Consider the following 26164-nt stretch of genomic DNA (forward strand, 5'->3'; position numbering starts at 1 on the left):
GGTGGGACTACTGCACATCTGTAAAGCCCAGACAAGCAGAGAAGCTCCTTGAAATGTGCCTGGTTAAGATTTTGCTGAGAGAAAGAGATGACATCCTAAAAGGAAAGCCATAATATAGCCTAGACTACAAGAAAATGGAACAATATCTTAAGCACACCACAAGCAGATCAGCAGACAAATTCATCCACTTCAATTGTCCATGGTAAGAATCATAAATAAATAAAAAGGGTTTAAATGATAGTTCAGTTTTTCAATCCTTCTTCTCATGCCCAAATTCAGGTTTGGAAGGGGCATTTTGCTTTTACAGTGTTGCTTACCTAACTGTGTACAGGGTTTTTCCAGTCAGAGTTACAAAAGCAGGTCATGATGGATACAAAGCTGGGTCAGAGATGCTCAGAACTCATAGGTAAAGCCAAGTGCTCAATGCCAAGTGGTCCAAGAAGTGGAGAGATGTTAGGACAAGTGACATGAAAAACTTGGCAGGAGTTTACACAGGTTTCTGAGAGTAGGCATCAAGTCAGGAGTAAGAAGAAACAAGGTCAAAGAAAGACTGTGGGCTCTGGTCATCCTCCCATCCATCAATATCTGCCTGATGTCTGTTGGCTGATCCTGCCTCTTGAACCTGTGAGATCACAGGCTTAATGCATGTTACCTTGGCCATCAGCCAGGATCACACCATCTTAGGCATTGTATGAGTAAAGAATAAAAGACAGCCCCTTCCCCAGAGAGCCTACAACAAGACTACAGATGAAGAAATACAGAAAGGGAAGCACATGCTAGGAAAACAGTTGGATGGCAGAAGAGCCGGTGATCTCAGCACATCAGCAGCCTCATCTCTGCCAAGTGCTTTTTCCAGCCATGACTGCAAACGAAAATTTAAAGCAAAGATCTGGAAGAGGAAAATGAGCCAGTTTTATAAACGTTTATGGAGATTTCCTGGTCAGTGCCCCAGACTTGCCTACATGGGAGAAAAGATTGAGCAAGCTCACTTAAAAAGTCAGGCAGTTGATGACAGCAGTGAGCCCATTGGATCAGTCAAACATATATCAATATTCAGCTGTTTAAGGCAGCAGTGGGAAAGATGGAGATTTAGAGGTTGAAGAGATTACCAGTGAATGTTTGACAATGTCAAAAAAAGGGAGCCTTCTAGAGGGAGAAGCTGAGAAAGGCGATCACAGCTGTGAAAACGATCTCGGCGGCAACATTCAGGGTGGTCACAAACAGGGCAAGGTCAGGTCTGTTACAGCTAAAAAAGCACAATATTCATAGCAGATGTTTGAGCCTGTCCTGAGTCTGAACCCCTGCAGACCTATACAATTAATGTTAGAACCCAATGGACCTCAAGTGTTCATACAGGGCCTCTCTCTCACGCCACAAAACACCAACTTCCAGAGAAAATTGTTCAACATGTAAGAACTGAGCAAATATAACTTGTCATGGGGATAAAGTAGGAGGGATCAAGGACATTTTGCAATTTGTTGGGGGATGATTCGAGATTGTCCAAAGAAAAGGATAGTGTAGCAAAATATAAAGAAAGGCAAAAAGAAGGGGAAAAAATCCAAGAGTTTCTGCTAAACTGATTGCAAGGAAAGTCTTTCCTGGCTTGATATCTGGCAGTGGAGTCAATTCTGATCATATGAGCAGAACATGCTGATCATGCATATGAGAGACATTAATAAAGGGAGAAACAGCAGTGTATTTCATAGCCTTTTAGCCAGGACTCCAACCCTCTGCTCATTCACTGAGTGCCAGGGAAAGCCACAGAGACACTGATGTATTAAAATACCGGACTCCGCTCTTGTGTAAATCTGAGGTAGCCAGAGAGATGTGTAGCATGTGAAAAACAAGGCAAAACAAAAATCCAACAAAACATGAAAATAGAAGAAACACTGCATCAGTCATTCCGGGACATCAGTAACTCTGCTTCTGCCTCAGTCCCCAGTCTGCAAAGAGAAGAGTTGGATAGTAATTCTTCAGACTTATGAAGACCTGCATGACATAATCATGAAGGCTCCGAAATGAAATACAAAAGACAGCGAACCATATCAGTTTTGGGGTAGAATTTGGCCCTGATGTATAGTTACACCATTTTTTTTTTTTTTTACAGTTTGCAGATTGTGTTTTAGCACTGAGCTGCCAAATTGGACTAATGAGCAACAGGGCAGTGTGAGGAGAGGACAGCTTCAGCTGCAGAGCACGCTGGCACATAACAGCCCATTTATGCTTTAGGAGCCGTGACTGCCAGGAGGACAATGCCTCTCCCTGAAGAAGAGAAGTCCTCTCTTTCATAGATGAGGGAGATAACACTTATTAGCCATCTGCACTTTCAATTTCATGCTGCAGCAGCACAGTCAATATTTCTACCTATTTATGTAGTGGTTTTAGGACTCTATTTGACAGGCTTTAATGTAAACATGGCATTGCAGGCACATTGCTTGCACACAGCCTTTTTTTTTTTTTTTTGGCATTGCTTTCAGTGTCTCTGCATAAAATGATTTGGAACAATTTGGGTGTTACTGGGATTTTAGTTACAAACCTTCAAGCCAACAGTTTTGAATCTTGGTTAAGGCTGGATGTTTGCATCCATGATATATGGCCTTATTTTCAGGAGTGAGTCCTGACAACTGGAGCCAACCAGGAGGATGAATTTCTGTTTCACAAAGATTAATGTATTTTAGCGATATTTTCAGACCCCAGATCAAGATCTAAATCACCAAAGTCAGACATCATCATTTAGAAACGAATAGCATTTCATCTTGCCAACATCAACACTATAGGAGATCCCTAGCTGCCTCCACTGTTTAGCCAGGATGCTGGAAGAAGGAGTCCCAGCTCTGTTGTCACTTTTGTCACTTGCCTAATGGAGCTGCAAAACAGTGGGGCAGCAAGAGTGAAAGCTGTCTGGAAACCTTACTCGAGGGACTGTGTAGTTCCTAAGTGCTCAGGCAACTAGTCCACCTGTGAACTTGTGGACTGTCCTTGGGCCTTTGCATGTCAGGGTTGTCCCAGGGGGTTCCCTGGTTTTCACAAGAGCCCTGAAAGTAAAAGGACAAGAGAGTGGCCATTACAGAAACCCTGACCATTCTTCAACCCTGCTAGGGTCTGACCTCACCAGAGGCTTTTCTGAAGCTCTTCAGAGGAAAATCATTTCCATAAACACATCCCAGTGTTCCCACTGAAGACCTCAGTCACTTTGGACAAGCAGTCATAGTCTTCAGTGTGACTACAGCTTAATGCACCTTTGGAAGGTGGAGTGTGTGCAGACTGGCACGCCTTCTGGACCAACGACTCTGAAAGAAGGAGTCACAGAGGGTCACAGAGTCACGGGGGGTGGCTACAGAAGCCAGTGAAGCCATGCACGTGTCTAACACTGGTGCTAAGTTAGAAGCTCCATGTTATTTTTCCTGGCCTCCAGCCACTTCTCTGGAAGGACCTTCAACAGAGGTTCTTCTGGCAGCTCTGTGTAGATGTCTCAGATCCTCAGCACATCTCAGATAACACTAAATGTTGCATTTAGGGACAGCAGCCCCCTGTGAATAATCTGTCAATGTCAACATCGTGACCAACATCACTGCCAGGGAAAGCAAAGGGAGGGCTACCTCAGGTACCTGCTGAGATTTCCTACCATCCGTGATGCCAGGAAGAGCAGCATCCCCCAGGTCTAACTCCCAGCCCCCAAGAAGCTGGATTTTTGATTCACTGACCACAGCATGAAATTTAAGCCATCCTTCTAAATGCCAGCAAAGATCTGAATGTTGAGTTAATTTCTTTCTGCCCTTCCCTTGGTTACCTTGTGGTAACAGCTCTTTCCTTACCACCAGTTATCAACTTTACCAAAAAGAGACAGTTCTGCTCGTGATGCACAGAAGACTCATTTTAAACAGAATATACAAGTGATTAACATAAATTCTGCATTATGATAAGGAATTTGACATCCTTTGGGACATTACTGAGGAATATTTCACTATGTTTAACCAGGCACAAATAGAATTTATTTTACTGTCCTGAATCAACCAGATGTAATGAATCAGAAGAGAAAGAAGCTTCAGCTAGTGCAAGGTTGGCTCTGACTGTAAACAGGCCCAAATCTCTCAATTCTCCTTCAGCTTTCAATTCAAAAGCTGTTAGCTGGGATCTTACTAAAGGCTGTTATGAACGGACAGCTCTTCCAGGGTTTCTGATATTTAGCATATTTGTATCTTCAGGCTGCTCAAAGGTGCCCAGGATTATATTTTCCCAGGTGCTGATGAAAGAGAGCTGAAAGCTGGCTGTCCATGCAAATAACATACCTCAATGAAACTAAGGGGAAACCACCACGTCCAAAGAATTCTTGAAGCATCAAAATGTTTCTCCTTTAAGCATTCTTATGGAATTTCCTGCTTTTACATCTCTTCATTTTGCTAGTAATCCAGCAGCTATTGAGTCATTTCTTACCGGCCAGGTTCACATGTACATTAAACCCTAAAGAAGAAGAGAGCAGAGATGACCAGCTGTAGGTTAGCAGGCTCTGAACTCATTAAATGTGGTGGTAGAAGCAATTTGTCACTGACTAAGTCATCACAAGTACCCTGTTCAAGGAAACCATTATTCCAGTACAATTCTTCGAACAAAGCATCTGAGGCCTCAGAAGACACCGCAAATACTTCCTTAACAAATAATTTTGTAATGATAGTATGACTGAAGATTGTTTTCAGTAGCTTCCAGCAGTTAATCATGGGTTGACAACTGGAGGCTGGAGGGATTAATGGAAGTGCTTGCAACATGAATTTTTCTTTTGTAATGAATTCAATAAAAATAGATTAAAAATATGTTCTTATGTAAGGATACATTGGGATTCATCATGCTCCCAAGTGTCAAATAGTTTGCCTGCTCCTACAGCTCCTGCTCAAGCTGAGCTTTCTTTGAGTATTTGGCTTCTCTGTCCTTGAAGGGGAAATCCAACTGTGATGATACTGGCTCCACAAAATCTGGCTGTGAGGGTATTGGCTCTGCAAAACCTCAGCAGCTGGCAGGAGGTGATCTTCGTCCTTTTTTGTACCATGGATTTTGTCAAAATATGCAATGAAATTGATATATTCTGCAAAGAAATGCAGCTTTATAGCCCTTGCATTTCCCACACAAATATGAAGACATTAACTTTCTGACAAGCTTTTGTTTGTAATACTGAGACAACACTAGAACCACTAAGAGTGTTCAGACAAATTTGTCGGCATTGCACGAGGAATGGTACAACTGTCATTTTTTATTTATTTATTTGCCCACCTGCCTGGTAGCGGAACCTTAAAGTTGCAGTTTTGGTGTAGTGTCAGCTGCTGCATAAGCAGAGAACAAAGACCTTAATGTTTAATGAAAAAAGATCTTATTTCGGAGACTGCCATGAATTTAACCTTGTTGATATTGTGTAGCACCAAATCATCAGGATAATTATGAGTTTTATAAAACAGCATTGCTTTTAATCGGTTTTGAAAACTAAAAGTATTCAGGAAGTATGGTAAAACAGGGCACTGATACCCATAATCATCATGAAAAAAGAAAATGTTCAACAATATCAGACTGTATCATAGTCTCATCCAATCACTGGAAAAACAGCATTTGGTTCAATGTATCTGTAGGCACAAACTGTCTGCAAGTGCTTTTTGTTCTTTAAACAGAGTTCAGCTGGCAGGCTACTTTTTGGAATTGGCATGGCAATCTGTCTATTTCTGTGCTGTTTGAGAGATAAAGTCTCAGATTAGGACAGGAATTGGGAACTGAAACAAATGGGCTCTCAGAAATGGGAGGCACGAGGATTTTTGGCATGCAGGCTCTATGCAATCAGGTCTCAAAAGCACCTTTTAAAATGGAATAAAATAAGCCTTGTTATTTTCAAAACTGATTAAACCAAGCTGACATCTCATCTTCCAGACACAGGTGTGCTATTTGATCTAACCTATATTTGAAGAGATGTAGGACATTCAGTGAGAGTTAGCAACATCTTCATCCCCCCTTTGGAGTTATTCCAGTATTTATTGAGTGCCTGCCATTACAAATGGGTACTTCCTCCCTGAGAGTTGACAGAGGAAACGCATGGAAATGGGTCCTGCTCCTGACCCATCTCCAAGCCCAGGCTCCCCTACTTCTTGTTAGTGCTCTGGGTCTTTGGCTAATGCACAGGTGAGGGTCTGAATGTAGCAGTGTGAACAGTATGTGTGTCTAGATCACAGCAGTGCTCAACTGGCCATGTGTACATAATCTGAACATCCTCATTTTGTCTCTAGATGGCTTTCCTACATATATTGGATAAGACTGTTGCATTTTAGGCAGTTATCTTTCACTTCCAAACTTCTGCAAGTAAATAACCATCTGGGGATTGATTTGTTCTTCACAGAGCATATCAGCTGGTCCCATTGCATGTAATTCAAATGCTTTCTAAACTGCTAAAGCTCTGCTTATTTTCATTTCCACTCTCTACCATGTAGTCAGAGATGGCTTCATTTGCTGTTTGAATTCTGCAAACAGAAGTGAAATATTCTGCAATTCAGGACAGGTCTGTTTATAGATTTTTCCAACACCTCAAAGCCTTGTTTAGTCAGCTGGCTGACTTGGAGCTGGTAAATTGTGGTGCAGGGTATAAAAGAAACCTTTCATGCCCAGTAAAACCCACCTTCTGTGTTAGCTGTACTCTTCCAGTTTCTTTACACAAAGTTGTCCACTGCTTTCTTTGTAACTGAGCAAGAAACATACTGTTGAAGTTTTTGACAGATGTAGGATGCTGGAGGCGGTCCTAATCTTCCTCTAAGACTTTTCGTCTTCTTTTCACAAGCAGCTTGAAGTTTTTTCATGTGTGTACCCAGGCAGAAATGTGGCAGGAAGGAGCTGAGCTGAGCTTAGCTCAAATTAGCCACTAGACTGCTGGGGCCCCGTGCCATGGCCACTCTGATCTTAAAGGAATTGCACCATTCCCATCAGCCAATGAAAAGAAATGCAGTTATGGAGCTAGCTAAAAATGGTTTTAGGGGTAGCAAGGAGGAAAAAGAAATAGTATCTTACGTGCTCCATTTTTAAAAAGGATAAAAAGGAAGACCCGGGGACCTGAGGCCAGCCAGTCTCACATCTGTGCCTGGCAAGGTCATGCATGGGGCAGATCCTCCTGGAAACTATGCTAAGGCACATGAAAAACAGAAGGGATTAGTGACAGCCAACACAGTTTCACTAAGGGCAAATTGTGCCTGACAGATTTGGAGACCTTCTACAACGGGGTTACAGCATTGGTCAATAAGGGAAGATCAACTGATGTCATCTACTTGGACTTGTGCAAAGCATTTGATCCTGCCATGCACAACATTCTTGTCTCTGAAATGGAGAGACATGGATTTGATGGATGGACCACTCGGTGGGTAAGGAATTGTCTGGATGGTTGCACTCAAAGAGTTGTGGTCAAGAACTTGATGTGCAGGTGGAGACCAGTGAGGAGTGACATTCCTCACAGGTCTGTATTAGGATTGGTGCTGTTCAATATTTTTGACCATGACACGAACAGTGGGATTAGGTGCACCCTCATCAAGTTGGCAGATGACACCATGTTTTGTGGTGGACTGCATGTATCCTGGACTGCATCAAAACAAGCATAGCCAACAGGTCGAGGGAGGTGATTCTTCCTCTCTATTCCACTCTCATGAGACCCCACCTGGAGTGCTGCGTTCAGCTCTGGGGCCTACAGCACAAAAAGGACATGGACCTGTTGGAGCGAGTCGAGAGGAGGGCCACAAGGATGATCAGAGAGCTGGAATACCTGAGGGCATTTTGTTTAGCCTCAAGAAGAGAAGGCTCTTGGCTGACTCTACAGTGACCTTCTGGTAGGAAGGCAAAGGAATCTAGGTCCAAAGGCACCTAGCCTGTGCCACAGCCTACAAAGGTGAAATGTAAAAACTGATTTGCATTTTACTGCGGAATGGATGCCCTGGCAGTCACCACACAGCACTGACACCACAAAAGTGGTAGTACTTGGTGATGACCCTGCCATGGACGGGAAGTGCTGGAGCAGTAGCAGAACAACTTTTGCTCAGATGATTGCCATTGGAGGTAGATTTAATACCAGAGAAGATGACTGTGAGCCTGCCTGTACTGGGGTCAACGTGCCATGGATTAGATTGACATGGATGAGGCTACCTGGTACTAAACCATTACATCCTTTGAGAGTGCCTGCACACAACCCCCAGGAAGGAACCAGCATACTGTAATTCCCCTCTCAATGTACCAAACACTAACTTCCCTGTACAAATATGTACCCTGCAACTCAATTTACCTAAACACTAGAGCAGATGCTTAAAGCAGTGAGGGTTGGTTAGTGCCTATAACCCCGGGGCAAAGATAAGGCAATTCCTGGTTCAGTGTGCAGCCCCAGCTGTGAGCTGCTCTGGGTTAGCAACCTGGGAAACAAAATGAGGATTCCCAAGTGCTCAACTACTGCCTGAGCTGGAGCACACTGAAATCAATGGGAAATTCCCTGTGCTCTTCAGTATTCTTTGGATCTGCCCCTAAGCATGCACATGGTTTATTACAGCCATGGATACAACTGGATAATAGCATGTGCAAATGACTATTTAGCAGTATTTCCATGCATAACCACAAAAACAATGGACTAAAGCTGGACATAGAATCATTTATTCTAACAATATGAAACCTGGCCCTAAAATTAAATGTTTAGGGCATAAACAACCAGAACTTTTGATAATGGGAAGATGTGCTAAATCTAGATCCAGATTTGTAAATGGCTATGGTTTTCTCTTTGGATGACCCCAGACATTTGGAGATGATCGGATTTGATACTTGAACACTCCTTATTTAGTTTGAATATACTGTCGTCTCCTTGCTAAATGAAAAAAAGAATTCTTGATTTGCTGTATTTTTCTGTTTTCATATCAAGGTGGTGAGATACCATCCTATTGAAATCTGTTGATTTATAAGATATGTAGAAGTTCTCCTTCCTTAAGCATAAGTTGCAATGAAGGGTGCTTAATTCATTTATTTTCTATGAATTTAATTTCGGTCTGGCCCTTTTGCCTCATCCTATAGGCAGCCCACATCAAGCCTTGGTCCTCTGTGTCTTACCAGGGCATTACACAAGTCGGGTTGCTTAAACCCGCTTCCCCCCATTACAACTTGCTCTGATCTCAGTCCTGGAACATGACATCTGAGAAATGCTTAGATCAAAGCACTCTATCCACCAGTGTGGTTTGGCCATTAACCTTTTGTTTATGTCCCTGCTGTGCAATACAGAGGCACTTCAGATATTTCCTTGCTAAACAAAGGCAGGCATTTAAACTGGGCAATATACTTTGCAGCTCTGGGAATGGTTACTCCATATCCTGCTTGACTCCTTTCTCTGCAGAGATAAATGCTGGGATCTTAAACATCACTAATGCCTTATAGACAATCCATTAACATCAGTCTCCTAATTGGCCAGCCATACCATTATTTCTAAAATAGGGATCCCTTCCTAATGCTGCAGCTACCAGTCCCTTGATTTCGTGAGTACATTATCATCCATACTATCAGCTGTGGAACATTTTAAACTGCAACATATTCTTTTTACTATTTACTAAGCTGTGTGTGTGAGTGACGTACAAAAAATAGATGAATATCGCTGTTGTACTTACTGCAGCATATGAGCTGATCTGGTTAGACGTGAAATGCAGACAGAAAACTACCTCACCTCTCAAGCTAATTTTAGTCTCTCCCTGCTTTCTCTCTAGCTGTGTGTGTATAAAATCGCTTGCAGTCTGACAGCGTTCCAGTAACCTGCGCCACACACAGAGCAGGATATATTTACTAACCATCTGCTTGCATGGCATGGGTTAACCGAGCCTGTGGGATTGTGCTTACCTAAACAAAACCACTGCAGTGAGGGGAAAAACAATGAATGGGTGGAGATGATCAGCCCATGCATTCCAGCTAGTGCAGTCCAGGCAGCAATGACAGCCTGAAGGTTGCAGCAGCATCGGGATCTGCATTCCAAGTGCACAGATCTTACCATCTGGAGCGATTTTACGGGGAGCAGCTCTTTATTTGCTGAGCCATGGCCAGTAACCAGGCCAGCCTGCAGGACGATCAGAGCAGGCACTGCAAGTTCTTATCCTATATGTTCTATCAGGCTGTGAGAGATCACAAGCCTGTTTGGATGCTAGAAGACATGAGAACTATGGAATATTTTTACTGGGAGGAAAATGCCAGCCTAAGAACGTACTCACCTTCAGAAGCCCTTCTCTATGCAGTGGTGCATAACCACCTGCCTTATGCTCAGTATCTGCTGTCTCATTTTCCAGAGGAGGCTCTCAAGGTGCCTGGGGAACACTTCTGCTATTGCCCATCATCTGCTCCCCACTTGGCCATGGCAGTCACATATGACAGGAGAGATATCTTGGGGCTGATCATCAAAATCGCACACAAGCTCCCCAGCTTGAACTCCTACATCAACAGGACTGGCTGCTTTCATCTGGAAGATGGGAAAACACCCCTACACCTTGCCTGTGAACTGCTGAGGTCAGAGACGGTCCTCATCCTCCTTGGCAATGGAGCTTCTCCTAGGATAGAGGACAGCAAAGGACTTACCCCGCTGGACGTCATCCTGGAACAGATGTGGGACTCCAAAGTCAACGTGGCATCAAAGAAGCTCTGCCTCGACTACCTCTTGCTCTTCATGCCCAACCCACAATTTAAGATGCGGAAAGTTCTACAAGATCATCCAGAGCACTGGACAGCTTTGCTGGGGGAAGACAAATTCAACAGCCTGGTGGGGAACACGCCTGCTTCTTTATATCTGCAAGCTATGCAAACCATTCTCCAGACTCTGCCTCCATCCCACTTCCCCAAAAGCATCCAGGAACTACCTATACCTCAGGCACTAAAGCCCTTACCATCTTATGGCAAAAAGCTAACGACAAAAAATGTGGTAAATGTTTTTCCTTGACTTTATTTGCTGGGTCTTGGATTTTCAAAGGCAACTTAGGGGACCTGGTCACCCAGCACCCTGTGTATTTTAGTGTGATTTTAATACTTATCCTATTAGGCTATGCTGGAAAATCCAATATTTTGTGACAAGATTTTAAATGTTTGTGATTTTTTTTTCTTTTCCTTTTTTTTTTTTTTTTCCTAATTGATTGCAGGCACGGCACTTTTAAAGACAAAAGCCTTCCTTGTTTTCTGTTTGTTGTGCATGTGAAGGGTTAACTGTAGCTGAGACTGTGTTATGTTTGTTTTTTCAGCTGTCAGCTGGTATCAGTGTATCTGAATTCCCAATATAACTGTATCCTGTGTAATGTACCTGGGTGAAAAGGAACAACTCCTGCAGTAGGATTTTCAAAGGGTGTAACTGCACGACTGTGTCCTACCCCCTGGCAGGAAAAATACTAGGAAAAATACTACTGTGTATGAACAGGATGGATTGAAACATCAGGTTTCCTTTCTAACAATGATCCAGTATCCTCTAGTAACAACCAAGAAGTCTACGGCTGATACTGCAGAGACGTAAAGTTAGTCCCGCAGTGTGTGATTTTAGTGAGTTACTTGACGGTAGGTCATAGCATGGACTGTATGCACTTAGAGAGGGCCAGTGGGTGTATATTCCGAGGGGCAAATTGGGACAGGCAGAAGAGCTAGTGGAAAGCATCCTGGCTCACATGGGAGTGAGGGGGTTAAAGGCAACCCAGCCCTGATGTCTCTACAAAGCTGTGCAGTGGGGAGGGAACCATTTTCCCTGCTGTCCAGTAAAAAACTGCAAATCAGAGCAGGTCCGCTGGTAGCCCTGTCCTTCATGAGTGACATTATTTATCCTTCACTTGTGTTTTAGGGGTGACTGTGTCTCCAGAAGTGATGTAGCTCACTGACTTGATATACCAGTGGGTCTGAGAATCACGGGCACTTGTTAGTTATCCGAAATGTGGGCGTGACATCCTGCCATTAGAAGTTGTTTCTTGTTGTCAGTCAGAGTATTTTTGTCACCCGAGTCTAGACAGAGGGCCTGATCCTGGAAAATACAAAAAGTTCCCACTGATTTCTATGGGAACTGAAGGCGGGGTGTTTTTGCAGCTTTCCAGGAGTGGGCTGTCCTTGCAGGGCTGGGGATGCCCTGCCCAGGCAGAGTCCTGTCTGTTCAAGGCACTGGTCCTGCTCTCCTGGCTGTGCCCAGCACCAGCAGAGCAGTGGAAGAATCCTAAATCCCTCTTGGGGAACATCCCTGATTTTGGACCCAAATGTTCTCCTTCCTTTGTAAGTGTAATCCTGTGCTATAACGAAGTAGCATAACACATTTTCCAAGATCCGTACTGAGCAGCAGTGAATAAATCCCTCATCTCTTCGAATACGTTTGGTGTAAAAGGCAGTGGGGCACAAACCCCTTTCTGCAAGGCTCTGGCTAAGAAAAGATGTGCGATCAACCTGTGCATTCACATCTGTGAGCAGTGGAACCACTCAGCACAAAAACGTCTCCTGTCTCATCTGGCTAATTCTCTGCCTGTGCCAGGGCTGCTGTACCAGAGCTGCACCCTTTTGTATTAATTAGCACGTGGAGCACTTCTGCTTGGTTTCTCTGTGTTCAGGGTACCTCCCGTGTGCCAGGCTACTGGTGTTGCCAGCCAGGGCCAGGTGGAGATATCTTGTGGGGCTGTGCCAGAGCCAGCTGGAAGGGCCCTTTGGAGATGCTGGGACACTCCTCCTGCACACCCTTTCCCAGGTGCTGGGAGGTAGCACTGTGCCAGCGTTGCCTGCGCTGCCCTAGGTGAAGATGCACACTTGGTGAGGCGGAGAAAATGCCAGCCAGACCTAGGAGTGGTGAGCAGGCCACAAAAAGGTTAACCCTTCCCCTGCAATCACACCTCCCTGTTGGTGCCCCTTCAGCTCTGCCTCTGGAGACTTGCTCTGCTCTCCCATCTCAGTCTATTCTACCTTGTTCAAGGAGGGGAGGACACGAAGAGTGGCAGAGAAATCCAGGGTAAATCTCGGGCAAGGTTTTTGCAAAGAGGCTGCAGCGCACACTGGCAGGTGGAGGCTGTCACAGCTTCAGGAAACAGAGCAGAGCCAGAGGCAGATTTGCATAACAAGTAGTGGCTGAGCTGCTTCTGCCCTGGCAGCCTCCAGAAAGGCAGTGTTGGAGGAGGAGGACAAAGCAGGCACTTGCTGCCCAAGGCTGCTGAGAGTGACTCTGCAGAGCACAGTCTCTGTGGCACCCCTGGAGCCCAGAGAAGCAGGATTCACTTTGTCCCCAGCAACCATGTGCTATCTTATCCGCATGTCAGTGGGCGAGAGGCAGAGGAGGCTGGCGATGGCTATTATTAGAATAGTAATTAGGCCCTGGGAGCAGAGAGGAGGGAAAGTAAATCATCCAAAGGAGGGGATGGTAAATCATCAACCATTACTGCACTGTCTTGATACCATGAGAGTTTTGATGCTACAAAGAGTTTCAAAAAAGACAGGAGCGACAGTAGGACTGCTCAGCTTAGAAACCAAATGATGCAGGTGGGAATTCTTGGCATTACTGGGGCAGCTCTTTCTAACAGGGCAGGGATGTGTGTCCAGAGAGCCAGAGCAACCCACTGTGAGCAAGTGCTTCTAAAATGGTGCAGGGATTATTTGTTGACTAATAGTTGGGGATCACTGCAAAGGTCAGAGTTCAGGCACTTTGGCACTCAGGTGGCTTTGTACCAAGCAGAATGCTTTATGTGCCTGTGTGAGGTTATCCACCAGCCAAGACAGAGGATAAGAGCTTGATTCTGAGCAATTGCTCAAGAAACTCAAATTCTGGGGCATATCTGCACCTGGTATCACAGCCTGGAAGAAGGCTTCTGACTGTTTGCTGGCCAGCATGCAAAAACTCAGGTGTTGTTAGCCCAGGGTGCAACAGGCAGCGGATCACACCAGAGCTCTGCCATTTCGGCTTTTCCTGACCATTTTAAGAAAATATCAAGCACTGTCTGGGCCTTGGCCACTCTCCTACTACCTGACCTCAATGTACAGTCCCACTGGGCCAGGGTTTAGGGCCATTAGCATCATGGTGCTTCATTTACCGAACAAGTTTTTCCATCATAAGAGTGCAGGGTGGAATGTCCTTCTGCTGGAGGGAAGGGATCTTTTACCTAAACCTGGTTCACTAATCTTGCAGTGACCTGCCTGTTAGTTTGACGTTCCATTTGTCTGCTACAGTACAGCGACATTACATCATTTACAGACAAATCTACCTCAGCCTTTTCTGTGTTGATCATTTTTTTTCATTCTTTCCAAGCCAGGTTATTAGCAAAAGTAAATTCTATATATTTTCCACTGTTCCTGCTATCTGACAGTCAGTAGTCTTTAAAAAACCCTGTACTCGCATGGCAAATATGTTAGTGACTTTGCTAATAAAAGAAAGTGCTAGGTGGTGTGTAGTGATGTTTACATTTTGCATATAGACATAGTAAGTAAAGGTAGCTTTTTATTTCAGAACTTGTCAAAAAGAATGCAAGCAAGAAAGAAAAGAAAGAGGGATCAGTCTGTGCTAATCTTTGGATTATAGGTTATGTTATTTGATTTCAGTTGTCAGGAGTAGCACTGTAAAGATAGGATATGTGTCTGTGTTTTACTTCAGTATCAGTGAGCATCATTTCAGTGAGCTCTGAGTGACCTTGCGTTGGTATGTGTGCGTGTATGTGCACACATGTATGTCTGCCCTCTTCTGGTACAATTCGTAACTGACTGACAGTACTTAGACACCACAGTACTCATACGCAACAGTGATCAATGCCTTAAGAAAGCAACCTTTTAATGAAATAAGTTTGTGTCCCAAGCACTGTGCTGCTAACAGGTAAGAATGTGTCTTCTCTTTCCAAGAGACAGCAGCTTTGCTTTTGAAACAGGCGTTCTGTCCCTACGCATCAAACACAAGGGCTTCTTCATGCCAACAGACACAATCATCCAGCAAAGGATTTGTGACAGTGGACACATCTAATTCTTGAACCGACTTTTTAAACAAAATCTATTAAACGTACATCTTCATCTTTCTTTTTTCCTGGTCTGACAGCAGAATTCAGCCACATACGATTTACCAATCTTATGCTACTGTTTCTGCAGCACCATTAGCAGGGAGGACAGGCCAGATTTTGACCTCAGTTACATCTCTTTACACCTGAACTAACACTTTTTACAATGGTCAGTTGCACCACTGCTGATGCTTGTTGGTATAAGAAAAAATGTGTTCTTCAAAGCTCCGTAACTCTGACTTCAGAATATAAATAAATGGATACTTAATCCCTGAAAACATTTTTTACATTTTTCATACTTTGAATGTATACAGATATATTCTCTAACACTGATGGGCACTTCCCTGTTCTTAGTTCCCTTGGCTTTTTTTGTCTTCAGCATGACAGGGACTGATGCTGTTGTTTACTGATGAATGTTGCCATGCCCTAGTACAATGTTCATTGTATGATACAACTTAATGATTCTATGATTCTAACTTTCTTATAAAGCCATACTTTTGTAATTTTGGTTTCTCTTTTTTAGGGAAAAAAATCTTCCATATAATTGTGTTTGTACATTACTCACTGCATGACTAAAGATGAAAAGATTGCAACGTGCTGGGAATAAAAAATATATATATACCTTATATAAATATAATAGCTGTGAAAATTATTTAATCTGATTGTATTGCCATAATAAACTTGCAGTATAAATTTGATGTGTCTTTTATCAGCCAGTTGGTCAAAACCACCCACCAGCTGCTTTTGCTTTGGCTCATCTTGGTATTTGATTACTTCATTCTGACTGCTGAGCCATTACCTCCAAAAATTTGATCTGAAGAACATGGTATTTTCTTTCACAGGCTTGTAATAGCTGGCTGTGCTGCCAGGGGATGACCCCAAGTGATGAGGTGAACCCACATTTCACAGACTTGCTGTAAGGTGAAGGTGAATCAGAAGGGGCTCAACAGGACCAAGTGGTAATTGGTTTTGAAGATTTTCATCTTTTATGTTTGAGCTCAGCTCACAGCAGCTTATGACAAAGCTCTTTCCAGTGAATATAACAGTGCTGGCAGGCTCCTTCCCCTATCGCATTTGTATGCAGTGAACATGCTCCTTTCCTTACTAAGGTTTTAACTCTGTAAGGAAGCATTTCTCTGTAAGGCTTCCAGAACCAACTCTAACTTTTCCTGCATGGTCAGCTGCTGCTGAAGGTCCACAGGCAGATGTGCATCTGTTACTCACTGTGCCACCTCCCTCTGGGTAACAATCTACTGGCATCTGTGTAGAAACATAGCCCTGCCAAACTCCTCTACTGACCTGCCAAACAGCTACTCAGACTGTTTCAGATGACACCATCACAAGGCTTGCACTCCAGTGCCAACTGTACCTACAAATCTCCTCTAGTGCACTATGTACAAGGTATAAACAAAGGAGTTAGTACTTCAGACTGTGATTGCACAATAAATTATTGTTTTCATGGTAGAACGTGGAGAGGGGAATTGTTTCCCTGATTCGACTTTAAAAAAAAAATAATGGCCAAGATTATCTCTTTGTATTTCTAGTGGGAGATTTAACTACTTTGCCCCCAAGAATGTAGTCCCCAGAGGCAAGTTTTCTGGCTTATTGGTTTCAACCTTCCCTGTCTCTCTCGATTATTTTTCAACAGTCTTAGGAATCTGGAGCAGTCCCAGACAACTACCAAACATTGTTCCAGTTTTCAAGATGGGCAAGAAAGAAGACCCTGTTAATTACACGCCTGTCAGTCTCACTTCAGTGCCTGGTAAAATTATGGCGAAGATTATTCTAGGAGTTATTGAAAAACACCTAAAGGACAGTGCAGTCATTGGTCACAGCCAACATGGGTTCATGAGGGTAAAGTCCTGTTTAATGAACGTAATTTCCTTCTATGACAAGGTCACCCACCTAGATGACCAAGGGAAGCCAGATGATGCAATCTTTTTGGATTTCAGCAAAGTTTTTGATACTGCTTCTCACAGTATTCTTTTGGACAAAATGTCCAGCATACAGCTAGACAAATAAATAATACAATGGGTGAACAATTCCAAACTGCAACAGAATCATAGAATCATAGAGTAATTTAGGTTGTAAAAGACATCTAAGATCATCAAGTCCAGCCATTAGCCTAGCACTGCCAAGTCTACCACTAAACCATATCCCTAAGAAACACATCTACATGTCTTCAGAATATCTCCAGCAATGGTGACTCAACTACTTCCCTGGGAAGCCCGTTCCAATGCTTCAAAACCCTTTCAGTGTTTTTTTTTTGTTTTGTTTGTTTGTTTGCTTGTTTGTTTTGTTTTGTTTTCCCTAATATCCAACCTACACCTCCCCTGGTGCAACTTGAGGCCATTTCTTCTTGTCCTATTGCTTGCTGCTTGGGAGAAGAGCAACCCCACCACAACCCACCCTGCTACAACCTCCTTTGAGGTATTCGTAGAGAGCGATAAATTCTCCCCTGAGTCTCCTTTTTTCTAGGCTAAATAACCCCAGTTCCCTCAACCGCTCCTCATAAGACTTGTTCTCTAGACCCTTCACCAGCTTCATTGCCTTTCTTTGGACACACACTAGCACCTTGATGTTCCTCTTGTAGTGAGAGGCCCAAAACTGAACACCATACCACAGAGAGTGTCAGATGTCAGTCTCAAACCTGAGGCAATACAATGCCCTTGCCATCTACATTCTGGCTGACATATAGCTCAGATGGTCTCATATGGAAGGATGTTTTCATGAATCATAGAATCCCAGAATGGCTTGGGTTGGAAGGTACCTTAAAGATCACCTAGTTCCAGCTCCCCAGAGAGGCACGTACACCTTCCACTATACAAAGTTTCTCAAAGCCCCATACAACTTGGCCTTGACTGCTTCCAGGGATGGGGCATCAACAGCTTCTCTGGGCAACCTGGTCCAGGCCTCACCACCCACTGAGTAAAGAATTTCTTCCTTATATCTAATCTAAATCTGCCCTTTTTTAGTTTAAAGACATTCTCCCTTGTCCTATCACTACATAACCTGATGAAAAGTCCCTCTCCAGCTTTCTTGTAGGCCCCCTTTTGGTACAGGAAGGCCACTATAAGGTCAAACCAGAGCCTTCTCTTCTCCAGGCTAAACAACCAAAACACCCTCAGCCTGCCTTCACAGGAGGGTATTCCATCCCTCTGTTCATCCTTATGGCCTTCCTCTGGACTCGCTCCAACACGTCCATGTCCTTTTTACGCTGGGAGCCCCAGAGCTGAATGCAGCACTCCAGGTGGGGGTCTCAAAAAAGCAGAGTAGAGAGGAAGAATCACCTCCCTTGACCTGCTGGCCATGCTTCTTTTGATGTAGTCCAGGATATGGTTGGCTTTCTGGGGTGCAAGCACATATTGCTGGCTCACGTTGAGCTTCTCATCAACCAACACCCTCAAGTTACTCTCCTCAGGGCTGCTCTCACTCCATTCATTGCCCAGCCTGTACCTGTGCTTGGGATTGCCCCGACCCAGGTGCAGCACCTTGCATTTGGCCTTGTTGAACTTCATGAGGTCCCTCTGGACTGCATCCCTTCCCTCCAGTGTGTTGACTGCACCACACAGGATGGTGTCATCTGCCAACTTGATGAGGGTGCACCTAATCCCACTGTTCGTGTCATGGTCAAAAATGTTAAACAGTCCCAGTCCTAATACAGAGCCCTGAGGAATGTCACTCATCACTGGTCTCCACCTGGACATCAAGCTCTTGACCATAACTCTTTGAGTGCGACCATCCAGACAATTCCTTACCCACCGAGGGGTCCATCCATCAAATCCATGTCTCTCCATTTTAGACACATTTTAAAATACAGCAGTGCATATACAGGCCTGAAATCTTTATGCTATATTAAGCTACCTTCGATTCTGGAACAAATACAAGTTGGACAACCAGTTCTACTTCTGCCTCTCCTTATTGATTTTATTTCAAAACTGTCTGGAGGAGAAACATTATTGTGTTATGTTTACGTTATGCTCAACATAATTAGGCCCTATTCATGAAAGAAATATTTAAAGGCTCTCTCTCGGTGTTATTATGACAGTCCCTCTGGATCAACTGCCATCACAGTGGAAAGAGCATTGTCTTCAAGTTGTGAGCAAAATCTAGATGATCTTTCAGAAAATCATCTTCTGATTTTGAGGATTTGACTGAAGCAGAAAATGAGCAACTATAGGACAAAAGTCTCTGCTCCTCTGCCTGGAAGGTGTTAGGTGGTGACAGTATAAGCAGTCTCTTTTTCTAAGTTTCCAGGTCTTCAATGCTATTTTTCTCATGTTATAGATATATTTTCAAATATTACTACTGTTTTTTTCTTTTTTTTTTTTCTTTTTCTTTTTTTTCATTTTCTCAGAGTGAGATAATATATCATCCTCAATAAAATTTAAAGACTGTTCAACCCGGGGAAGCTGTTAATGAACATGCTCTCACCAGCTAAAAGCAAGAAAAAAGTGGATTTTAAAACGAAAGCCCTGCATTACGTATATATATATATATATTTCCCTCTAATTCCTGTGGCTTTGTGAGAAAGGCCTGTGTTGCTCAGCTATTGTTTGACACTATACAGTTCCTCCATTTTTGCAACAGGTCCTTGAATTGCCACAGTTTTGAAGTGGATTCATTTCGTCTTTTTCTTCCCTCTCTGCATTATGAGTACCCCAAAAGCTCCACAGGGATAGCTCAAAAACTACATTTATTCGAAGATAAAGTAAGACCTGTAACTCCTAAACCAGAGAAAATTCAGCTGGGAAAGGCAGGATAAAAATGAAGGGATTATAAAAAACCCTCCCTTCCTTCAGCCTGCTTGTTTGCCACCAAAGCTGTAGCACGTTTAGTAATATCACTGCCACCCTTACACCCGTGCAGCTGCTACTGATGGTCATTTCTACAACAGACTGCCTATTTTTTTTACGACAACTTTAAGATTTTCCAGCGTGCCCATCCCAGGGCGCCCCCCAGGCGCCAGGCCGCCCAGTTTCTCTGGGCCGCAAGATGGCGTCGCGACCCTGAGCGGGGTGAGCGCGGGACCTGCCGCCGTCGGCTGCCCCTCACCAGCCCCCAGTGGACGAGGGTGACGCCGTTTTTGTCACTGTGTCCAAACCTAATTCAAATAAGCAAAAACAGTTTGGGTGATTTTTTTTTTTTTGGCAAAATTTTGATTTAATTTGAGCAACAGAAGGGCCTCAGGTACCCTAGAATTTGATCCTGGAGCTGAGCAGTAAACAAAGAGCTGTGAACAGAAGAGAATTGTTTTTCGTGGGCCTAGTGGGGTTGCTGGGCAAAAATGTGTTTCAGTCATGAAGAACAATCAGCCATTTCTTATCCTCTCATCTTTGTTCTCTCCGAAGAACAGGAGAAGCTGTTTTGGCTGAGCTAAGAGGCTCCATATTTGTATGTTACAAAGCACATAAATGCCAGCCCCGCTCCACACACCTGAGGCAGCCCTGCTGGGGCACTACTCCTGCACACAAAAAAATCTCATTACACAGAGGAGCAGGATGAGGTGGAGCTGCAGGTGTCACCATTTTTCCCTTTCTGAAGAGGAGGTGGGTGAAACCCACTGCGGCCAGACAAGAAGGAAGGCATTTCCGATGCGGCAGGAGCTCTGTACGGGGGCAGGGAGGCTGCCTGTTCTCGTGCTTGACTGGTGCAGAAAGAAAAGGGCTGATGAAGAGGTTGATACCCACAGGGAGCAAAGAAAGGTACTGCCAAAGATGTATTTACCTGTCTTTCTGGCACGTTTGATTAAAGCTCAAATAGCTCCCCAGACACTGGCAGCAGGCCTGACAGCCTAATCTGTCAGCTAACAAAAATCAGTATAGCTTTCTGAAGCTATAGCCCTCTGATCTGAAAGTCTGCCCTTTATTTTCACTTTTGTCTGCCTCCAGCCTAATCAGCAGACCTTCCAAACTTAAAAATCAGCTTTATATGCAAAACCAAAAATAAAACATCTGTATATATCCTAGAAGTCTTCACAACCTCCTGTTTTAATAATATCTCTAATATATGTATTTTTTTCCTGACTAATTCAGCCAGAATCACTGAAATAATCCTTGTAGGACTGTTATATGTATTTCCAATTATGCAATTTATAAGCACTGGATGCAAATAGCTTTTTGTTCTTAAGAAAATTATTTCTTCATTAAGCATAAAATCAGATTATTTTTTTTAGCCCTGCTTTATCTGCAAGCCCTTATGCCCCCTTTATGTATGGTTTAAGTACTGAGCTATGTAGAAAGAAATTAATCATCTTATATCCCAACAAGACACGGCAGCTGGGTCAGCCTCACTATGAAGAGGCTTTTCAATGTTTGTTTTCAGAGAGAAGTAAAAGTCTGATAGACAGACACTTACTTTCAAGCTGCTGCCTTTGCCAGAGGCAACCCACGCAATCATGAGCCCTTCTGGCATCTCACTGAGTCATGTAGAACTGCCACAGATAAATGGAAGACAGCCAGGAGGAAAAAAAATTCCATTCACATCCAGCTAATGAGTAAAAAGTTCAAAATTGCCTACTGTTTTACAGGCTGTGTACCTTAATTAGATGAATCACAGAACACTGAGGGTGGAAAACACAGGCCAAAGAGCTCATAAGAGTCCACTTCATTCTTTTACACTAACAGCATTATCTACCTCCCCACAAGGGAAGATGTCCCTCCATTTTCTCAGACAACAAAGTCATCTGGTATGATGCATGGACTAATGTGGAAAATAAGAGCAGAAATGATGTATGAGCTAGATGCACAAGCACTTTATTCCTTTTCCTTGCCCCAAATCCAACTATTAACATCACTTTCCATAGACACTTACCTGCCTGCTTTCTGGTCGAGGTCAGGCCCATGACGAAACATCATGAGCTACACTGAATATCAACATAAGGACCAAATTCAAAGTGATGTCCACATGGTAGTATTTGGAATTGACTAATCAGAAATTTCTCTGATGTGATAGCAGGAAGATGTTACGAGCCCTGGGCAGTCCTGGGACTCTCGAGAAGAAACCTCATATTAGTGTAATAAATAAATTGCATTCCCTTCATCTTTCTTTAGGCCAGATTAGAATGAGGCAGCCTAACAATGGAACGCTTCACGAATGCTTAAGATTGATACCTGGTATCAGTTTACAATAGCAAGCACAGAGCATGGAAGAACTAATAAAAGAAAACATAATTAGTACAGTTAGTAAACAGCTAACCTGTAGAAGCAGATAGGAAACCAACACATACTGTCATGTAAACCTATACCTATACTTAGCTTGCACATTATCACTGGAAAATGTGTAATGGGTTCCAGCAGCCCCACTCGGTTCTCCCAGGAATGGGTGTGTAAAATATCTGACAGCAATGGAGCTAGCAGTGGTGTGTTCAACTGTGTAGTTCAGTGTAGAGGCAATGTGTTCACAATGAACTCAAAACCTTGTGGTTTCCTTCTTGGTCTCTCTATATTACGACGTGCTCAGTAACACAATTACTGTCTCTTTTTCCTTTACTGGATGGATTTATTTTTTTCTTGCAGCAGAAGGAAGAAATACATGGTTGTAGATCTCAACAAGCCAAATGGTACTGTGTATTTTGGTTATTCTGGTTTTATGATGTCTGTTGCTGTCTTAGAAGGAAATAGGTTTTGACAAGAGATTTGAAAAAAGATGGATAATATTGTCACATGTCGTTTTGTCATTGCACGTGGCTGCTGGAACATAGACAGCTCCATTGGCAAATGAAGAGTCACCGATCTGTAGAGTCAAAAAATGGAGATAAACACTTATGCCATGGCAGCATATGAAAGAAAGGAAGAGAATAGAGCGAAAAGCATATCATAGTTGGTGTTCACAATTCATTGTTGTCAGAACGAACGGGAGAACAGCAAAGTAAATGTCAGAAACAGATACGCAGGCTGATAAAAGGACTTTGGGATGCAGAGGTGTAGGAAATAATGCCATAGTGGGAAGTCAAGAGATGAGGAGGGAAAAGTGTCAACGATCATTATGCAGGGCATGAGGTTGATCTAGAAGCTGTGCTTCGTGTTGACTGCAGTGTCAGAGAAGCCAGAAAGGGGGCAATAATGTTAGGCAGGAGATAAGGTGAAAGTTGGTAAGAGCATGATCTGTCCTGAGTCTTAGGAACATTGCAAAGGAAGAACCATTGGTATTTAGACCTAGCCTACCGTGCAAAAAGAGTACAGAGAACAAGAGAATCCTAGAATGGCTTGGGTTGGAAGGAACCTTAAAGATCACCTAGTTCCAACCCCCCTGCCTAGGCAGGGATGCCACCCATTAGACCATGTTGCTTAAAGCCCTTTTCAGCCTTGTCTTCAACACCTCCAGGGATGCGGCATCCACACCTTCTCTGTGAAACCTGGTCCAGTGCCTCATCACCCCCTGAGTAAAGAATTTCCTCCTGGTTACTTAAATAAAGGAAAAAGAACATGGCAGAATCTTAGTTATAAAAGATAAAGGGAATAAGAAGACACACAGAGGAAGATCAGGATTAAATTTTGCTTGGTGTTCAGTCAGCAAGAGAAGTGGGGGTGGCAATTTTGCCACAGCAAAGCTAAGTTGAGGGAAATAGATTCGGAGCGGTGAGTCAGCCTTGAGAGTTCACAGTTGCACAACTGATACTTGCAGCTGCAGAAGAGTGAGGATCATATGAAGCTCCAAGGGAGCATTTCTTCGTGCGCTTTACAGCTCAGAATCCCATAGAGCACCTGAAGTTCCACAATCCTTAGTTGTCAGAGATATGCACAAGCATGTCAGGTAGAGAAGAGAATGAGAGAGCAGTGGCTAGATATTGAGCTGCAGAAATATGCCTGGAGTAGAGAAGGAACTTGAGAGAAAATCCCTCTCTCACTGGAGACCTCACCTCTTGGGGGAATCTTCTGTGAGTGAAGGTTTAGGACAAATGTGTCAGCTGCTGCGAAGTCTTTTCTGTGGCCAATCCATGAAGTACCTTACTGGGTGATAAATAATAACAGATGGACTATGGAGTCATATTTCAGTCTATAATTATACTGATTAGAATAATTTTGTTTAAATAGCTTATCTTTGTTTGCTTCCTGCAATACTGCTGGAAATCCTATGTGGTATCCAAATACATTTTTCTCCCTTTACTCAAGGTTTTGTGAAAAATGAACTGCTTTGTGACATCTGATTCTTAAGTACCTGCCTTAGTGACTGAGGTAGCAAACACGCTCCTTTATTGCTCTGGAAACTAGCTTTGCATGTACTGTTTCATCTACTCCTTAATTCTTCCACTGGGGCTCTAAATCTGGACTAAGCTGAAATACTAGGACAATAATTCTTAATCCACTGAGGAACATTAACTGAGTGGTAAGACAGCGATTGGCTGCATCCTATGAACATGGTTCCATTTCATTTCCTCTCTGGAGATGCTGATTCACTGATGGAGTGATGTTCTTCCAGGCAGGAAAAGATTAAATAGAGACAACAGACTCAAAAGTAATAAATAACACTGTAGAGCAAAACTGCCTGATGTTGTGTTGTTTTAGAAGTCCTGTGTTATCATGCCTAGCAGCGGGGAGGAGGTATGCATCTATTTAGCTCCAGCAGCAGTGTCTCCTTGTGGTTCTTTCTTAACCCCATTACCGTAAAAATGTTCTTCAGAGGAACGCGAGTGCTGTTTCCCTTGCTTCCCAAATGTGAAACCGAGGTGCTGGAGCAGAGAATGGTCCTTTGCTGCCTGACACTAGCAGAACATGCAGCAGACAGGAACCATGTTTCCTGGCCACAGCTTCTGAATGCAGCATGTGGTCACACAGCTTCCCTTCTAGTGTAGCGCTGCAGAAGGGCTGCACGGCTGAAACTCCGAAGTTTGGGTAGTGCTTCCCTAACAGACACAAAGCACGGGCTAGAATCACATGCAGCCCTTCAGAGAATTGTCACACCACCCTGTTCGAAGGACCGTCTCCAAAACCAGGCAGCAGCACTTGATGAAGAACAAGGCTAGTGCTCTTCTCTCTTGATTTTGTGATCCAGAAAGCAGCTGTGCTGCTCTCCTCCCAGCTGCCATTCATACCGGTGCTGCGAGCTTACCGGATCACCCTTCCTCAGCCTTGGGACAGGCAGCGCATTCGGAGTATTGAGCACAGGCACAACATTCAAAATAGACAGGCCCACAGGATGGGGTTCACTGGACACTGTTTCTGTCTTTTCCGGGATAATGGCCAAATGGCATGCATTTCAGCAGTTTTTTGAATGTACTAATTTTACTCTAGGGCCAGTAGTTGGTCCACGTGAATTGTGAAAATTAGGCAGTTGTAAAGGTTTTACTTCTCCTCTGTGTCGATCAAGGTGCAGAAGAAAATCTAACCTTGCTTGTTCTTTACAAGAAGCCACGTTGCTGTAGGACTTAGTGTTAACAAAGAAGCATGCTCGCCTCTTTTATCCTGTGCAAATAAATGTCAGAAAACTGATCACTGACTGGTAGCAGGTTACGAGAGGGTTTGAGTCTCTGAGTTTTCTGTATGTGCAGAAATCCACAAAAACACTGCCTGTGTCTGTGAATTGCAATCAATTTCACCTGATCCAGAATGTTAATTTGCTAAAGGAGACTGAGAAGAGGGCTGGATCTGTATTCGTATGCAAAACCAGGGAGGCAGAATGCTCAGTTTGGTTTTGATAGTATGTTGTGCAGCTGTGAGAGGTCAGGCCCCCAAGACGGACTCTAGAAGTGACCTTGCCCTCTCCTGCAGGTGAGGGTGTTCTCCCAGGGCTGGAGCATGCATCTTTAATATCCAGCTCGTCTTTTTTGCTGTGTGTGCTTGTGGCTCACAGTATAGTTACTCTTGCTATGTGCTTTGGGGAACTTCAGTGTTTCACAGCAGGGTCATGGTTGACATTCTTAGCACATTCCTGTCATTTCTTCACCCTGATATAGCAATTGATATTCCACACAATGCTGCCTCATTTCTGGTCAGGCTGTTCTTTACAATCTATTTTTAATTTTTCCCCAAAAATTTGCCTAGTAAGGACTTTTGTATAATTGCTCCTCAAGATTTGCATTTCAGTGTAGTATTAGTTCTTGGAGCTGGCTGCAGGCTCACCTCACCTCCCGCCAAGTTAATCCACATAGATAATTTACCTAAATAATCTAAACACAGAAATACATTTTTGTTTTTATTCTCAGAACAGTATCACTCTCTTTTTTCTTTTTTCTTTTT

The 26164-nt window shown here is 43.5% G+C and overlaps 1 protein-coding gene across 1 annotated transcript in view; it reads left to right on the forward strand.

The window, feature by feature from the left end:
* Positions 1-26164, forward strand: part of LOC310896027 (ankyrin repeat domain-containing protein 9-like) — a 63726-nt gene that overhangs the window by 13437 nt on the left and 24125 nt on the right. The window contains exon 4 of the mRNA XM_083827844.1: positions 1-25696. Within this exon, the coding sequence (XP_083683970.1) occupies positions 10058-10948 (891 nt within the window). The 5' untranslated portion in view covers positions 1-10057 and the 3' untranslated portion in view covers positions 10949-25696. The remainder of the gene's footprint in view (positions 25697-26164) is intronic.

This window comes from Anser anser (genome assembly GCF_964211835.1).
Source record: "Anser anser genome assembly, chromosome: 3".
Taxonomy (NCBI): domain Eukaryota; kingdom Metazoa; phylum Chordata; class Aves; order Anseriformes; family Anatidae; genus Anser; species Anser anser.